The sequence below is a fragment of the Furipterus horrens genome, unplaced genomic scaffold (assembly GCF_987537825.1).
Source record: "Furipterus horrens unplaced genomic scaffold, mFurHor1.1.pri manual_scaffold_3, whole genome shotgun sequence".
NCBI classification, from domain to species: Eukaryota; Metazoa; Chordata; class Mammalia; order Chiroptera; family Furipteridae; genus Furipterus; species Furipterus horrens.
The window spans coordinates 36,015,075-36,032,659 of NW_028327173.1; the positions used below are offsets into that span (position 1 = coordinate 36,015,075).

The 17,585-nt window shown below is 34.6% G+C and overlaps 1 protein-coding gene and 1 pseudogene across 2 annotated transcripts in view; both read left to right on the plus strand.

Moving 5' to 3' along the window:
* Positions 1-17,585, plus strand: part of ZFYVE9 (zinc finger FYVE-type containing 9) — a 75,891-nt gene that overhangs the window by 48,348 nt on the left and 9,958 nt on the right. For both annotated transcript variants that reach the window (XM_090269456.1, XM_090269457.1), the window contains 2 exons: positions 16-120; positions 15,422-15,572. In XM_090269456.1, the coding sequence (XP_090125582.1) occupies positions 16-120; positions 15,422-15,572 (256 nt within the window). The remainder of the gene's footprint in view (positions 1-15; positions 121-15,421; positions 15,573-17,585) is intronic.
* LOC150014898 (U4 spliceosomal RNA) lies at positions 12,660-12,729 on the plus strand (annotated as a pseudogene).

The following is a 17,585-nucleotide window of genomic DNA, read 5'->3' on the forward strand; positions in this document are numbered from 1 at the left end:
TCTGCTTTTACCCAGGACTTCAGAAATTACCAATATACATTGCCAGTAGTTCAAGGTTTGGTGGTTGATATGGAAGTTCGGAAAACCAGCATCAAAATTCCCAGCAACAGATACAATGAGGTAAGATTTACCATGGAAGCATATTTTTCATAGTTGAATGCATGAATGAAGGTGAAAAAATACAGCAGTACATATAAATTTATTTTTAAATTAATTGACAGTGGAATCAGTTCATAATATTGTATGACCTAGGTCAATGATGGGGAATTTCATAATAGGCAGGATGTTAAATCTGTGATTTATTTAGTCATTTGTTGTGCTTTTGATCTTTGGATGCTGAGGTAATCAATGATAGATTTGCTTTTTGATTAAGATATAAAATTAACTTTATAGCATTCATGGTAGGATCTTTTCATTTTTCCCTTTTACTGTTAATGTTAAGTACTTTTTTTTTTTTTTTGACTATCTTTAATGTTGAAGCGCCATTCACTTTAAGTCCTGAAATGACTTTTAAGGTTCCAAAGCAAATGATTGCATCTTAAATTAAGCTGTATTTTGTAACTAAAATGAAACGATGCATACTTCATGCATATTAAGAGTTATGTAAACTATGTTCTTTACCCATTTGTCTTGTGAATTCTTTCTTGAATTTAAATTAAAAAAAAAATTTCTGAACTGTCTAATTGGGGGGGTTGAGGGATCGAGCAAAAAAGGAAGAAAACAGAAAGAACTCATGGATACAGACATAGGGTGGTGATTGTGGGGTGGGGGAGGGGACTGGGTGTAGGTGGAAGAGGGTGTAGGAGGAATAAATAGGGATGGAAACAAATAATAAAAGCTTCTTGTACTTAAAAAGAAAACATTGTGGTTTAAAAGAAATTTTATTTTAAAACTTAGCTTGACATTAAAATGGTTTAAAAAAAATTTTTTTTAAAAATTATTAGGCAGGGTGGTAACTCCCTGATTATTTCTTTCACTACTTCTCTGTATGAAATAATTTTCTCCTTCCTCCCTTCCTTCCTTCCTTCCTACCTTCTTCATTCTTCATTCAGCCATCTATTTGCTTATTTATTTCTACATTCAGTAAACATTCTGTACTTAGTATGCACTTAAAGAGTCACACATATGTCTTACTGGACTTACAGGGCCAGGGCCCCACAGTGTTATGTGTGGATGATCTCTGTGAAGGAAGCATTTACCCAGGGATTTCTCTGTGATGGCTTTTTTCAGGAGAATATAAAGTAGTAGCTGGAGTGTATGTTTAACTTCTTCTGGAATGTGATTAGTAGTTTTTAGCTATTCTACTTTGGAATATCAGAGAGCATTAATAGACTAGGTAGAAGCAAGTATTTAAAGTGAACTATTTTTATATAATTTGTGCCCTAAGTAGTATTAAAAGAGATTACACTTTGAAAACTTGTTTTAGTTCTCATATTTGAAGTTTTATTATCTATTTCACAAACATCATATTCTGTGATATGAAATACAAAAATTAGTAAGAACGTTAGGCTTGCCTTGTGGGAGCTTACTGTCCAGAAATAAGATGATCAGATGTCATCTCCAAATGGACAACATATATTATTGGGTTGGCCAAGAAGTCTGTTTAGTTTTTTTTATAAAATAAAAGACACGTTTTTTATTTTCACCAATAGCTTTATTGATTTGGATGTTTTGAGTATGTCCGCTATCTCCCTCGTGGCATAATGTTGACTGTTCTCAATGTCTCAATTTGATTGCTATCAACTTCAACTGGTCCACCCGACTGTGGAGCATCATCCAGTGAGAAATCTCTAGCATGAAACTTTGCAAACCACTTTTGACACATTCAATCAGTCATAGCACCTTCTTCATATACTGCACAAATCTTTTTTAGGTTTCATTTGCATTTTTACCTTTCTTGGAATAATAAAGCATAATGTGCCAGAAATGTTGTGTATTTTCTCCAATCTTCAGTATTAAAATAGTTAGACAAAAAATCACCAATTTTGATAAGTATTTTTTAATTGCATGCTGATATGACAGCTGGCATAATACAATCTAACATAATTGTCTCAAATGAAGTTAAAGACAACTAAGTGCTACTAGAGTAATCTTATGAAAAAAAAAAAAGTGAACTTTTTGGCCAGCCCAATACTGACCTTGATGTTTGCAAGAAGTTGCTTTGTGTTGGGAATTAGGTCTGTTTTGTATATCTGTAAAAGCTATAAGACTCCTCATAGTTATTCAGTACTGACAGATGACATTCATGACAACAGCTGCCATTCATATTATCCATCTTTATCTGAATTCAGCCTCCTAGATTTATGGTGGTGCAGGTTCAGAAATCTTTGTTCAAAAATATTAACTGGATTTCTTGTCATTTATTACATTCCATTTTCAATAAAGTTCACCAATTTATTATCACTTATTTTTCTTATCTGATTTAGCAGACTGATTTTCCTTCTAACTCAATTTTTGTTTCAACTCAACATAATAGTGTCTCTCACAGTCTTGGACAGCTGAACTGTGTTGTGTCTAATAATTCTTCACTTTATATTTGAAAAAGTAATTTCTTACACTTTAGTTCATTTAATCACCACAATATTCCACTTTTCCTTGTTCATTTTTTCATTTATATCATGGTTTTTCTTATTATTGCCCAAACTGTGCTCCTTTTTGCTTTATCGCCTTTGCACAAGCTATTTCCTTGTTGGTGCACACTTGCCCTACTCCTCACCTGCCTAATGCTCACTCATTTTTCAGGTGTCACTTAAGTGGCATTTTCTCTGCTAGGATTTTGTTTAACTCCTGACTTGGGTAACTCTCCCTGTTTGTTATAGGCGTCCCTAGAAATCCACACATCCTATGTGCAGTACTCACTACATTTGTAATTGTCTTGTCCAGTGTCTATTTTCTCTGCTAGACTTAGTTCCATGAGGACCTGTCTTATTTTCCAGTGTAGCATTAGCAGACTCCCTGATACAGAGTAATTGCACAAGAAATATATATTGAATGAAGACACAAAACAGAACTAATACAGATAAAACAGTATAAAAACAAGGACTGAGACTTATTGTAAGTTTACTAAAGGTTCAGAGAGAGGAGAACCCTGATTAATGGAGCTGTTAGGAATGTGTCTTCATTTCTAATTGGTCCTGAATCCCTAGCAGCCAGAGCAGCATGTTCCGTGTAGAAGATGTTTGTAAATGTAAGTGCTATCTAAATGTAATGAATGAAAGATGTGAAATGCACAACGAATAATGTTCAGGCACTAGAACAAGAAGGGTGTGGAAAACAACAAGCAAAAATGGGAATAGATGCCAGCCTAAACCAAGGCAGGAAAGCAGCATGAATGGAATAATCGTATCTTGTGGGGACAATGGGAGATAACCCGCCTAGTGAAGAAGAGGCTAAAGCAGACTGGGAAATGAAGCTGTGCAAAGAGACTGCTGGATTTTCAAAGGCCTTCAAAAACAGACAAGGATAATTTTAGAAAATTGAGTTTTGGCAGCTATATGTAGTACGTGGAGATGGGCTCACTAAGAAAAGACTTTAAGATTAGAAAGCTGGAGAAAGACAGTATTTCTGACAGCATGGAAAATTTTAAAAATGAAGTAGTCATTGTATGTAAATTATCTAATCTTCTTCAAGGCCATTCTAAGGTCTGTTGGTTTAGGTAACCCTATTCATGTCTTATAATGATATTATTTTGATTATTGTGTTAATGGATGCTTACTGATGGTATATTATGTACCAGACATTGAATGTATCTTCGAGAGATATAGAAAAAAAAAAAAAAGAAATCAAAGAAACGAAAATGAAAAAAGAAAAAGAAAACTGAAAATGAAAATGAGATGAAAAATACACTGGATAAGATTAATGTCAGATTAGACACTGCTGCAAAAATTGGTAAGCTTAAAAACAGTAATAGAAACTATTTTAATGAAACACAAAGAGAAAAAACTGAAAAATTAAATGAACAGCTTATCATTGAGTTGTGGGAAATGTTAGATGGCCTAACTCTGTAATCGAGGCCCCCAAAGGAGAGGAGAGGTGGACAGGCAGAAAGGTATTTGAAGAATCAGTTATGGAAAATTTTATAAATTTAATGAGAAGTATAAACCCATAGATACAAAAAGCTCAATGAACTCCAGTTGAAGGAAACAGGATGTAAGCTATATTAAGGAACATTATAATCATCATCATAAAATTGTTTAACACCAGAGCTAGAAAGAAGAAACTTAAAAACAGAGAAAAAAATTCTACTTTAAATACTGAGGAACAAATATAAGAATGACAGCACACTTCTCATCAAAACAATTAAGGATACAAGACAGTGTAGCAGAATCTTTAAAGTGTTGCAAGCCCTGGCCAGTGTGGCTCAGTTGGTAGGGCATCATCCTGCAAACCAAAAGGTCACAGGTTCAATTCCAGGACACGACACATAACTCAGGTTGCAGGTTTGATCCCCAGATGGAGTACATATGAAAGGCAGCCAATTAGTGTTTTCTCACATCGATATTTCTCTCCCTTTCTTCTTCCCTCCCTTCTCCTTTCTCTAGGATCAGTGGGCATGTCCTCAGATGAGGATAAAAAAAAACAACCTATTGATCTATATCTTATACTGAGTCAAAATATTTTTCAAAAATGAAGGAAAAATGCTTTTCAGAAATATATCAGCTAAAAAATGTAATATGAGCAGGCCTATTCCATGAGAAATGTTAAAGGAAGGTTTCATGGAGAATCCCAAATAGTGGAAATATGAATTTGCACAGAGGAATGAAGAGCAACAAAAATAGTGAATATAAAATCTCTTTAAAAGGTAATTGTTTGAAACAAACAAACAAACAAAAAAACCAATGTATTGTGGAGTTTATAACTTAGATAGAAACAAAATAAATGGCCTTAATACCACAAAGGACAGGGAAGGGGAAACAGAAGTATAGAGATGTAAAGTTCTTACAGGATGTGGGATATGGTATAATATTACTTAACCGTAGAATGATAAAGATGGGTAACATAAATCCAGTGCAACCATTAGAAAAATTAAAGAGGTATGGCTAATCAGCCAACAAAAAAAGTAAACTAGAATAATTATAAAAATTAAAAAGAGAACAAAGAGGAGATAGGACAAAAAAATATAGCAGTATGCTAGATTTAAATCCAACATATTAATAATCACATTAAGCCCTGGCTGGTGTGGCTCAGTGGATTGAGTGCTGACCTGCGAACCAAAGGAATGCCAGTTCAATTTCCAGTCGGAGCATGTGCCTGGATTGCTAACTGGGTCCCCAGTTGGGGACGCATGAGAGGCAACCACACATTGATGTTTCTTGCCCTCTCTTTCTCCCTTCCTTCCCCTCTCTCTATAAATAAATTTAAAAAAATTTTTTTTAAAAATAATAATCACATTAAGTATAAATAATCTAAAAACTTTTTTTAAAAATTATTTATTTATTTTTAGAGAGAGGGGAAAGGAGAAAGGGAGAGAAACATCACTGTGTGGTTGCCTCTCACTCGCGCCCCCCAACTGGGGACCCGACATGCATCCTAGTCATGTGCCCTGACTGGGAATCGAACCAGTGACACTTGGCTTGCAGGCCAACGCTCAATCCACTGAGCCACATCAGCCAGGGCTAAATACTTTTGATTAAAAGACAGAGATGGTCAGATTGGATAAACAAACAATTTTCAACTATATGCTGTGAATAAGAAAACCACTTGAAATCTGAGGATACAAATAGTTTAAAAGAATGGAAAAATATATACCATAGTAATGCTAACCCAAAGAAAACTTGAGTGGAATAGAGTAGTATGAAAGTGTATTTCAGAATAAAGAATATTACCAGGGATAAAAAGAATATTTTATAATTATTAAGGATCAGTTTATCAAAAGGGTATAAAAATTATAAACATTTATACATCTCATAACATTTTCAATATGCATGAAGCTAGAACTACAAGGATAAATAGACAAATCCTTAAGTATATTTGGAGATTTCAATAACCCTGTTACAGTAATTGATAGAAGTCGACAGAAAATTATCAAGGACATAGAAAAATTGAACAACATTGTCAACAAATTTGACTTGATTGATTTTTATAGAACATTCCACCCAAAAGCAGCAGAATGCACATTTTTTTCCAGTGCACAAAAAACATTTACCAGGTAGACCATATACTGTGGTGTAAAAGAAATATCAATAAATGTTAAATAATTTAAATCATACAAAGTACGGTCTCTGATCCTGATAGCTTTAAATTAAAAATCAATACCAGGAGGATCTCTAGAAAGTCTTAATATTTGGGAACAAAAGATATACTTATTGATAACCAATAGGCCAAAGAAGAAACCTAAAGGAAAATTAGAAAATATTTTGAGCTGACTGAAAGTGAAAACATGGCATGTCACAATTTGTGGAATACAGCTAAAGCAGTGATTAGAGAGAAATTGATAGCATGAAACTTTTATATTAGGGGGAAAAAGAGGTCATCTCAAATCAATGACCTACTCTTCTGTCTTCAGAAATTAGAAAATTAAGAGCAAAGTAAACAGAAGTAAGGAAATAATAAATATAAGACTAGAAATTGATAAAGGAAAAGACAGAAAAACAATTTCAAAAATGAAACCAAAAACTAGTTTATGAGATCAATGAAATTGAGAAACTTCTAGTCAGACTGATTAGATAAATAGCAAAAACAGAAATTACCATTATAAGATATGAAATAGAAGATATCATCACACGTCCTATAGACAGTAAAAGGACAATAATGGTATATATGAACACATTTATGCCAGTACATATTCGACTCGGACAAAATGGACAAATTCCTTGAACGTTAAGCTTTCGTACTTCTGTCAAGAAGCAGATAATCTGAATAACCCTGTGTCTATTGAAAGAATTGAATTATTATTAGAAATCTTCCCACAAGGAAAAGACCAGATCCAAATGGTTTCACTGGTGACTTTTACTAAATCAAGGAAGAAATTACATGAGATCTATAAAGACATTCTCAGGAAATAGATGAGGAGAGAATCTCATTCTAGTGACAAAACTTAGAAAAAAATTACAAGGAATGAAAACTACGTACCAGTATTGTTCATGAAGATAGTTGTGTAAATACATAACAAATATTTAATAAATTCATTTCACCAATACACAAAATGATAAGGTACATCATGGCTCAGTAGGGTTTATACCGAGGGGGTCAAATATATGGTGACAGAAGAGATTTGTCTTCGGCTGGTAAATACACAATGCAATATACAGAAGATGTATTATAGAGTTGTATGCTTGTAACCTATATAATTTTATTAACCAATGTCACCCCAATATATTTTTTAAAAGAATTCCAAATTGGTTTAACATTCAAAAATCTACAATCCACCATATTAGCAGGATAAGGAAGAAAAACCGTATGATGCAGAAAAAGCATTTGATGAAATCCTACTTCCATTCAAGGTGTCTATGTATCTTGGCAATCTAAGAATAAAAGAGAATTTCCAGAACCTAATGAGCATCTACCAAGAAAACCTACAATTAATATATCTATGGTGACAGATTAAATGCTTCTTCTTTAGATTAGGAACAAGGAAAGGATATCTACTTTTATTTCTGTTCAACATTTCAAGTGGAGCTTCTAGCCAATGTAACAAGGCAGGAAAACAAAATAAGATGAATACAGATTTAAAAAATGAGGTAAGATCATCTTTTACAGGTAGCATGATTATCTATGTAAGAAATCCTAAGGAATTTACAAAATTACTACTAGAGCGAATAAGGAAATTTAGCAAAGTTGCAAAACCATTGTGTAAAAATCAATTGTATTTCTGTATACTAACAGTAAATAATCAGAAATTGGAATTTAAAACAAACAGCATCAGAATCATGACATACTTGGGGATAAATTTGCCAGGGTATCTGCAGTACCTTTGCACGGAAAACTACAGAATGTTACTGAGAGAAATTAAAGAGGACCTGTATAAATGAAGAGACATGCTATGTTTGTGGATCAGAAGACACAATATTGTCAATATATCAGTTCTTCCCAAATTGATCCATAGCTTCAACACAATCTCAATCAAAATACCAGCAGGCCTCTTTTTTTTTTTTTTTAAAGAAATTGGGACATTGAGTCTAAAGTTTATATGGAGATACAAATAACCTAGAATAGTCAAGACAACTTCCAAAAAGAACATAATCCAAGGATTTACACTGCCTAATGTTAAGGCTTATATTAAGGATAGATTAATCAACACAGTGTTGTTTTGGTACAAATATATTCATATATGATAGGTCAATAGAACAGAATAGTGATTTCAAGTGCTGTTTTTGTGGGTCTGTACCTATGTCAGAATTTAAATATGTACATTTTAGCAACCATTTTAAATATAACTAAAAGCAATTTTTTTTCTAGTAATGTAGTAAACATTCAAACTTTTATCAGGTCACTGGGATAATAGAGCCAAAAAGTTACCCAGTGTCAAAGCCTAAACAAAAAGGAACAAAAGTTTGTTAATAACCCTTTACTCAAAACCAGAGAAACAGGAATATAGAAGTTTATGTTAGTTATGATATAATGTAAAAACCTCTGAAGTCATATCTGTACAACTCCTTGTCTTGTGTAATTTAGGCTGAATGGCTTCTTGAGATTCTTTTCACTCTAAAATTCTAAAATAGGAGTTCAGGTTTATTTTAACTTGAAGCTACACATATTCTTCAGAGAAATGTGAAGTTACAAAAGCATAATTCAAAGGTTCATTGTAGCATTAGGAAGAACAGATGGCCCTAATATCTGAGGAATGTTTTATTTTCTGGCTTTCAAGGAATAAATTTCTTTTCTCTTGAGGAGGAGGAACAGATAGTCCTCTTTTCAAAAGAATGGTAGGAGTTGGTGAAATGTGCACTGGAAAATAGCGCAGAGGAGGGAAGTGATGTTCCATTGACTATTGGTATAGCTATTCCTAGTGTTCATATGTAGAAAACAGCATTTAGGCACAAGTATAAATTAAAATAAAAGGATCTTCAAGGGCTCAGTCCTTTTAAGTTGTTTCTGTCCATTTCCTTGATGATCTATCCAGTTTTATGGCCTTAAATACTGTCTCTCTACTGATATCTTCCGAGTGTCTTTCTCCAGCCTGTCTCCCCTGTTTTGTAGACTTGAGTGTCTCTTACTGCCCACTTGACATCTCTATTTGCATAGGCATCTCACGCTTAGGCAAGTTCAGCTCTGACCTGATCTTCCCTCAAACTTCTTTCCTTCCCTAAGTTAATGGCAGTGCTATTCCAGTTACCAGACCCAAAACTCCAGATTGTTCTGTTTTTTCTTTCATATCCCGTGTTTAATCTATCAGGAAATTCTGCTGTCTCTACCTTCTGAATATATCTAGAACCCAACCACCTCTCAGTCCTTGGACCTATCTTGGTCTAAGTTAACATCATCCCTACTTTGGGTTTGTGAGTAAGTTTCTAATGGTCTCCCATTGGTACCCTCTCCGTCCTCAGTCTGTTCTCAACACAGCAGCCCAAGTGGTCCTGTTAAAACTAAGTCAAATCATATCACTCCTCTTCTCAAAATTCCTCCAAGGTTCTTTTATCCCAGTCAGAATAAAAGCTGAAGTCGTCTACATCATTTGTACTTCTTAACCTATTATCTTTCTAAACTAATTTATTATACTTCTTTTTCTGTCACTCAGCTCCAGCCACACTGTCCTTAATGTTCCTTGAAACTACCAGGCATGCTAAAATGCTACCACCCCAGGGCCATTGCACACACTGTTCTAAATGCCTACAAGGCTTTTCCTTAGATAATCCCATTGCTTTCCTCTCACTTTTCAATAAGGCCTCCCCTTACTGTCTTATTTCAAATGGCACCAGTACTCCTAGACCTCCTTCCTTGCTTTATTAGAACTTATCAATGTCTAACATTTCATGCTTTCTGTTTAATGTTTTTGTTTCCTCCCCTTAAACACACACAAATCTAAGTTCCTTAAAGGAAGGGATTTATTGAATAAACGAAGTACTAAGAATGCCTGGTACATACTATATGCTCAGTAAGTATCGCTAAATGAATGAGTGAAGGTTCAGTTAATATGTAGACACAGAGAACTGGAAGGTGGGTGCTAGCTTCTGGACACAAGGGAACTCTAGTTCACTTGAAAGGTAAGTATTTATATTTTTTTCAAAATATCTCCTGGAAAAGGATATTCTGTCCCCTGTTCCTTCATTGTTCAGCTCAGTGTTCCCTTCTCAGTTCCATTTGTTTCTTCACTCATGCTTTTCTCTTTATCCAAAGTGCTCTTCCTCTGTACCTGATTTCAAAGCCAATTCAAATGATACCCTTTAGGAAACTTCCCTAGAACCCTCTGTCCCCCAGAGAGTATCACTCTTTCTTTCCTCTGTTTTCCCAGCTTTCTTTATTCATGTAGCATGTATAGCTGATCAGTATGAATCCCCTCCTGCTCTGAATTTTGAGCATCTTGAGGGCAGAGAGTATATCTTTCATTCTTCCTTGTGTCCGTGGCGCAGTGGTTTGCTCTCACAGATTTTCCACGCCTCTGCAGTGGATCTTGCTACCTAGAGTTCTTGTCACTTGGAAAAATGTTTATAGAACTGAATTGCTAAAACTTATTTTATTGGATACTTAATCTACATGACACTGCAAGTATAAGTTAGTCAACTTTAAAAAAAATTTATGCTAATAACATTTACTATCTGATACTTTCATGTACAAGGCAAACCCTCCAGATCCATCCCTACTTACATTGTTTACTAATTAATATATTCAGCAAATATTTACTGAGTACCTGTCATGAGTAAGGCCCTGTGCTAATAATAAGCCTTACACATTATATACAAGTTTTATAGCTGTTCCTCAAGGCCCTGCTTAAATTTATCTATGACAAGCCCTTTCTACTTCAAATCAAAAAGCTAAATCAACTGTCATTTTTAACATGAGATCTCAGAGAAGAAATTGAAAGACATGGCATGTTAATTCAGAAATGGATTAGGTATAGTAACTCCTTACACATTCCTCCAACACAGTCGTTCCTAGAACTATATTCTGTCATTGGTTCTGGTGATTTTCATAGATGGTTGCACCCCAGCAGTGGGAAACACTACTTCACTTGGTATCTTACGATGGTTCTTTAGAGATAAGAGCCATGTAACGTTAGCTCAGTGCCTGGCGCACAGTTGGTGCTCTATGTTCGCTCCTTTGCACATGCTGATATCACAGCATTTTATTTCCTGCCCTTTATCAGTATGTCATCGTCACTGATTTGTGATGTCTTAGGAAGAGCCTGAATCTCATTACCTAACAGAGGTACTGGATTGAACTGTTGCTGTAGATGATAAGATTGATTTATGATTTTATAAACATGGTAGAGGAAGCAAGCATACAGATTTGTTTTAATGATCAGTGCTTATTATGTTCTTAGTGCTGTTCTAAGCACTTTATAAATATTTTATCCTCACAATTGTATGAAATAATTACTTTTACTATTTCATTTTATAGAGGGGAAAACTGAGACACAGAGAACTCAAATAACTTGCCCAGGGGCATGAGCTAATTAGTTGCAAATCCAGGACTGAAGTATAAGCAGTTTTGCTTGAGTACTTGCTTACTGTTAATCCAAGTCTGAATGTGGATAATGCCATATAAGAAATACAAAGGATGTGGTATAGCATTTCAAAGAAGGGAGTGGTCACACTGGTGTCTGATAGGGAGTTAAAGAAGGCTACATGCAGGAATTGGTATTTTACTAAGCTTTGATTGGGGGGGGCAGCTTTTTCAGGTGCTCAGATATGGGAGATGAAAAGCACGGTAGACTAAGTAATAGTATATGCTAAAGCTCACAGATAGGAAACAGTAGTGCATCAGGGTATAAGGATATACAGTCAGAAGGCAAGCAAGACAGAAAGTTGGTTTGTGGCCGTAGCAGAGAACAGGAAGCTTGTGGTTTTGAGTAGAGGTCAAGGTGGAGAGGCTATGATTTGATCAGAGCTGTGCTTTGTTAACTGTGGAAATATTGTGTGGAATGAATCCGAGCTGAAAGAGACAGCGTATAGGAAGGTCACTTGTAAGATGATTATGTCCAGAAATAAGAGAATTCGTTCTTGAACTATGGTGCAGGTAGTGATAGATATGAGATAATTACAGAATTTGAATTGATAGAGCAGAGAAAATAGCACAACTAAAATGGAAAGTCAAGTATTTATATTAATCATCATATGACAAGTGTAAGTTTATTTTATGGTCATTAAGGTTCTTTGAAATCTGGGAAACTCTCCTCTTGGTGTAAATGAACATGACTTTAAGAGGAAAAATATCCACTCATTTCTAAAGAAATGTGAAGCTTTTCATCTCATTGGACTTGAAGTTGACATTCAGAGAAATGATTTTTTTTAGAGTCTGAATTGAAAATATTTCTTAATCTGCTTAGTGTAGACAAAATTAGAAACCACTTTAGCCTAATGATTTAGAAGAAATGATGGATATAACATTCTTTTAAATTGCTACATATGATCCTGTGAGTTTCTTTCACATGATACAAATGTAAATTGGCATTGAGAACCTAAATTAGTCTCTGTTGACTTCTCTAAGTAGGAATCTTCCGGCCGAATTTATCTTGTTTGCAAAAGAGTTACTTAAAAGTTATCTTTGAAAAACCATGATAGAGCTTTGCGCAGTGGTAGTATCGTAGCCAATGAGGTTTATCCGAGGCATGATTATTGCTAATTAAAAAACCATGATAGAAATGGTTTGAACTAGTGAGGTTAATAAAGGTCAGTGTGAGAGGAATATTATTGTTTGAATGCCTCTGGTGATATAGTACTATATTAAAATATAATATTAATTTTGCAAGAGTATAAACATAAAGCCAGGAGATCATAGTATGTTATAGTTGTATTGATATATAGGAATAAATTTAACCAAGGAGGCAAGAGACTTATACCTTGAAAACTACAAAACATTGGTGAAAGAACTTGAAGAAAAGACCTAAATAAATGGGAAGACATCTCATGTTACTAGATTTGAAAACTTAATATTAAGATGTCAGTACTACTTAAAGTGATCTGCAGGTTAAATGGAAGCCCTATCAAAATTTCAGTGGCTTTTATTTATTTATTTACTTTTTTGGAAAAGGAAAAGCTGATAGATTCATTTGGAATTGCAAGGGGTCCTGGAGCCAAAATAATCTTGTAAAAAAACAAAATTGGAGGATTCACACTTGCCAATTCCTAGACTTACTGCAGGCCTACAGAAATCAAAACACTGTAATACTGTCCCAAACTAGAATTAAGAATCCAGAAATAAATTCATAAGTTATGGCCAGTTGGTTTTGACAAGGATGACAAGACCAATCAATGGTGAAAGAGTAGTCTTCAACAGTTGGTGCTGGGACAACTGAATTTCCACATGCAAGAGAATGAAGTTTTATCCCTATTTTACACCATAAACAAAACTTAACTCAAAATGGATTAGTCACCTGAATATAAGAGCTAAAACCATAGAACTTTTAGAAAAACACGTGAGGGTAAATTTTCATGACCTTGAATTTGGCAATGGATTCTTAGATACGACACCAAAAGCACAAGCAACAAAAGTAGATAAAAATTTAAAACTTCTATGCATCCAAGGACATTAACAAGAAAGTGAAAAGACAGCCTACACAATGGGAGAAATATTTGCAAATCTTATGTCTGATTAAGGTTTGGTAAGCGGAATATGTAAAAAACTTACAACTCAAAAAGAAAAAAAGATAATCTACTTTAAAAATGGGCAAAGGCAACTCCATACTGCTTCCAATCTGCATTCCCACCAACAGTGCAGAAGTGTTCCCCTTTCTCCACATCCTCACCAGGACTTGTTTGTTGATTTATTGGTGATGGCCATTCTGACAGGTATAAGGTGGTATCTCATGGTTTTAATTCACATTTCTCTGATGATTAGTGATGTTGAGCATCTTTTCATATGTCTACTGGCAATCTCTATGTCCTCTTTGGAGAAGTGTCTACTCAAGTCCTTTGCCCATTTTTTTAATTGGATTTTTTATTTTTTATTTTTTATTATTTTTGGTGTTGATTTTTACAAGTTCTCTATAAATTTTGTGTATTAACCCCTTCTCAGATATATTGGTGAATATGTTCTCACATTCAGTGCATTGTCTTTTCATTTTATTGATGGTTTCCTTTACCCAGTGATTTCACTACTGGGAGTTTAGCCGAAGAAACTCGACACACTAAATTTGAAAGAATGTACACACTCCTGTGTTCAGTTCAGTGTTACTTACAGTAGTCACGATTTGGAAGCAGCCCAAGTGCCCATCAGTAGATGAGTGGATAAAACAGCTATGGTGCATTTACACAAGGGAATACTACTCAACTGTAAAAAAGGAGAAAATTTTACCCTTTGCGACAGCATGGATGGACCTGGAGGACATTATGCTAAGTGAAATAAACCAGTCAGAGAAAGACAAATACAGTGTGTTTTCACTCATATGTGGACTCTAATGAACAAACTGAATTAATAAGCAAAATAGAGACAGACTCATAGCAGTGTTTTTTTTTTTTAGTGTATTGATACAGGAATATAAAAGGTATCAGAACATTCATCTGCTATTTTTCAGTTTATAAGAGTAAAATAAAAGTTTTGGACTAGGTTTTTAAAAGTTTGAAGCCATTTTAAAGGATTGGATTAGAAAGTTAGACAAATGGGATGGCATGAAGGAAAAATGGGAAAAAAATTATTATTAGCCTCTTTCAACCAGAAGCCAGAATTTGGCATCAAGGGAATATAAGTTCAGATTTGTTTCTAGATACATGATGAGTTTTTACATGTTAGCTTCAGAATTGTCCTTTAAAATCTTTTGATAAGAAAAAAGCAAAATATTAGTAAATGATTTCAATGAAGATCTCAAGCATAAATTAGTAAAACTAACAAACAATGGAGTTTATATATTTTACAGGAAAGGCCTCACTCCCTTGTGTGGCTATGGAGAAAGAAGGCAGACACACTTAAGTATGGAACTTTCTTTTGACTTAGAATTTCAGTGTAAATATGTCTTTTAAGGGACTCCACCAGATAACAGAAACTACTGTAATTAGCTAAACTAATTTTAGTTACTTGAGTTCAATGCAGCAATGAAAGACAAAAAAAAAAAAAAAAAGAATGAAAAATGTGTCATGTGCATAGATTGCAGTACAAATCACCTATAAACTATACAGGGAATTTTTGTATTTGTTGATTTGACTAACAGTGACTGGTGTTTCACTTTACTTTCATTATTTAGTAGCCCCTTTGTTACTATAATAAATAATAATATTGTTTTGTCTTTGAGAAGGTGAAGGAGTTGTGCCGTGTCAGACAAAAAATAAAAATTAAAAAAAAAAAAAATTCCTGGTAGAATAAGCAAGCTAATCCTCTTCTTTGATTGCAGATGATGAAAGCCATGAACAAGTCTAATGAGCATGTCCTGGCAGGAGGTGCTTGCTTCAATGAGAAGGCAGACTCTCATCTCGTGTGTGTGCAGAATGATGATGGAAACTATCAGACCCAGGCTATCAGTATTCACAATCAGCCCAGAAAGGGTGAGTATTTGAGCTCATTGAGATTATGAGAATCGAAGATGGTACCAGACATGGAGAGTTGGAGATCTCGGCCCCATAACACTTTCTAGAAAGGTGACCACCAACAACTTGGTTAAATTAACCTTTCCAACCTTATTTTCTAGGGTTAGATTGATTCCCCAAGTAGCCAGACTCAGTTGCAGATGGAATCCCTGTTACTGAGTGGAACATTAGAAAATACTCCTCAGGATACTGACAGGGCCAGCTGTGGTATTTAAGTTAAGAGACTAGGCCTCATAGTGAGAATATACTTAGATTTGGAGCTTCTCAAATGGCCATACTGAAGGAATGTTAATTAATAGGTCGATAGGATTCTGAAGAAAGGTTTCACAGTTCAGTGGTACTCAGAATGTGATCTCATCACTTAGGAGATAATTGGAAATGAAGAGTCTACATCCCAGATCTGTTAAGTCAGAATTTGCATTTTAACACAATCCCTGTGTGATTCAAATGCACATTAGAATTTAAGAATCACTGCTTAGGCTGGCATTTCCTGAAGTGTCTTATCAGGTTTTATGGTTTTAAAAAATATTCAGCTCTGACTGGGTACTCATTTAGTTAGAGCGTCATACTGGTATGCCAAGGTTGCGGGGTCTCTCTTTAGTCAGGGCACATACAAGAATCAACCAATAAATGCGTAAATAAGTGGAACAACAGATCACTCTCTCTCTCTCTCCCTCCCCAGCCCCCGCCTCAGTAAATAAAATTTAAAAAAAAATTCACATAAATAGATAAAAGTCTTCCTTAATACATTAAACTGAGAAATCCTCAGTTAAACAAGTTTAAACTGATTTCTTTACTATAGGGCTGTTCAGAGCCTTTAGTAAGCTGATGTATATTGTGATTTTTCAAAAAGGAGGATAGTGCCCAGCCCTTCCTAAATTAATTTGACCATGAATCTTCTTTCCCTCAGAATATCTCTTAAAACTAACTTTCTTTAGTGTGCTTTATGAAACACTTCTCTAGAAGACATACTGTAGTCCACTGTCTTTAATATATATTTTATATCAGTTGTTTCGTAAAGGCATGAAAGGTATTTAGCACTATATATTCAAATACAATATCCAAAATAAGGTAGATGACAAGTCCACAATGCTCCCTATTAGTCAACTCATACCTAGAATAATTGAATAAGTTCCGGATATCATTAATGTAATTGATATCCATTGGTAAAACTGGAGGATCTTTAGAGGATGATTCAAGGACTGTAAGAAATCTGGAAACTAGATAAAAGGAAGATGTCTTGACTAAAGCATAAATGTTTAGCCTGAAAAAGTATAGATTGGAAGAGAGTGAAAAATAGCTATCTTTATATTTAAGGTTTTCTGTTATGTGGAAATAAGATTCAACTTACTCTCTAACAACAAAAGACCAAAACCAGCACCAATGGGTGAAAGTAACAAGGATCTAGATTTGGGCTCCGTTTGAGAGTGTGCTCTAGAACTGCAAGTTATCCAGGCGTAGAATGGACTGCCTTGTGCTGCTGTGGGCTCCTTGTCACTAGAAGTCTTGACAAAGGCTGGATGACCTACCTATAAGGCTGATGAGTAGAGTTGGAACAGCTCAGTCCAAGTTAAGACATGGAGGAAGAAAGACAGTTTAGTGAAGTTTTAATAAAGATAAATATATTAAATTTCCTTTCTTTTATGAAGATACAGAGGAATCAGGTGTTTGTCTTTATATAGGTACTTCTTTTTTCTTAATTGTCCCACTTGGTAAATAAAATAGTTGACAAACATATCACCATATTCAAAATATATTTGACCTAAAAATAAAGCAAAACAAAAAATAAGCCCTGGAAACCAGTGAATTAGATCAGGGGTCAGCAGACTTTTTAGGCTTTACAGACCTGTAGTCTTTGTTGCCAACTACTCAACTCTGTGACGTCATATTTCAAAAACCATCAAAGACAATGTGTAAATGAATGGACAGTTGTGTTCCAATATAATTTTGTTTAGAAAATCAGACTCCATG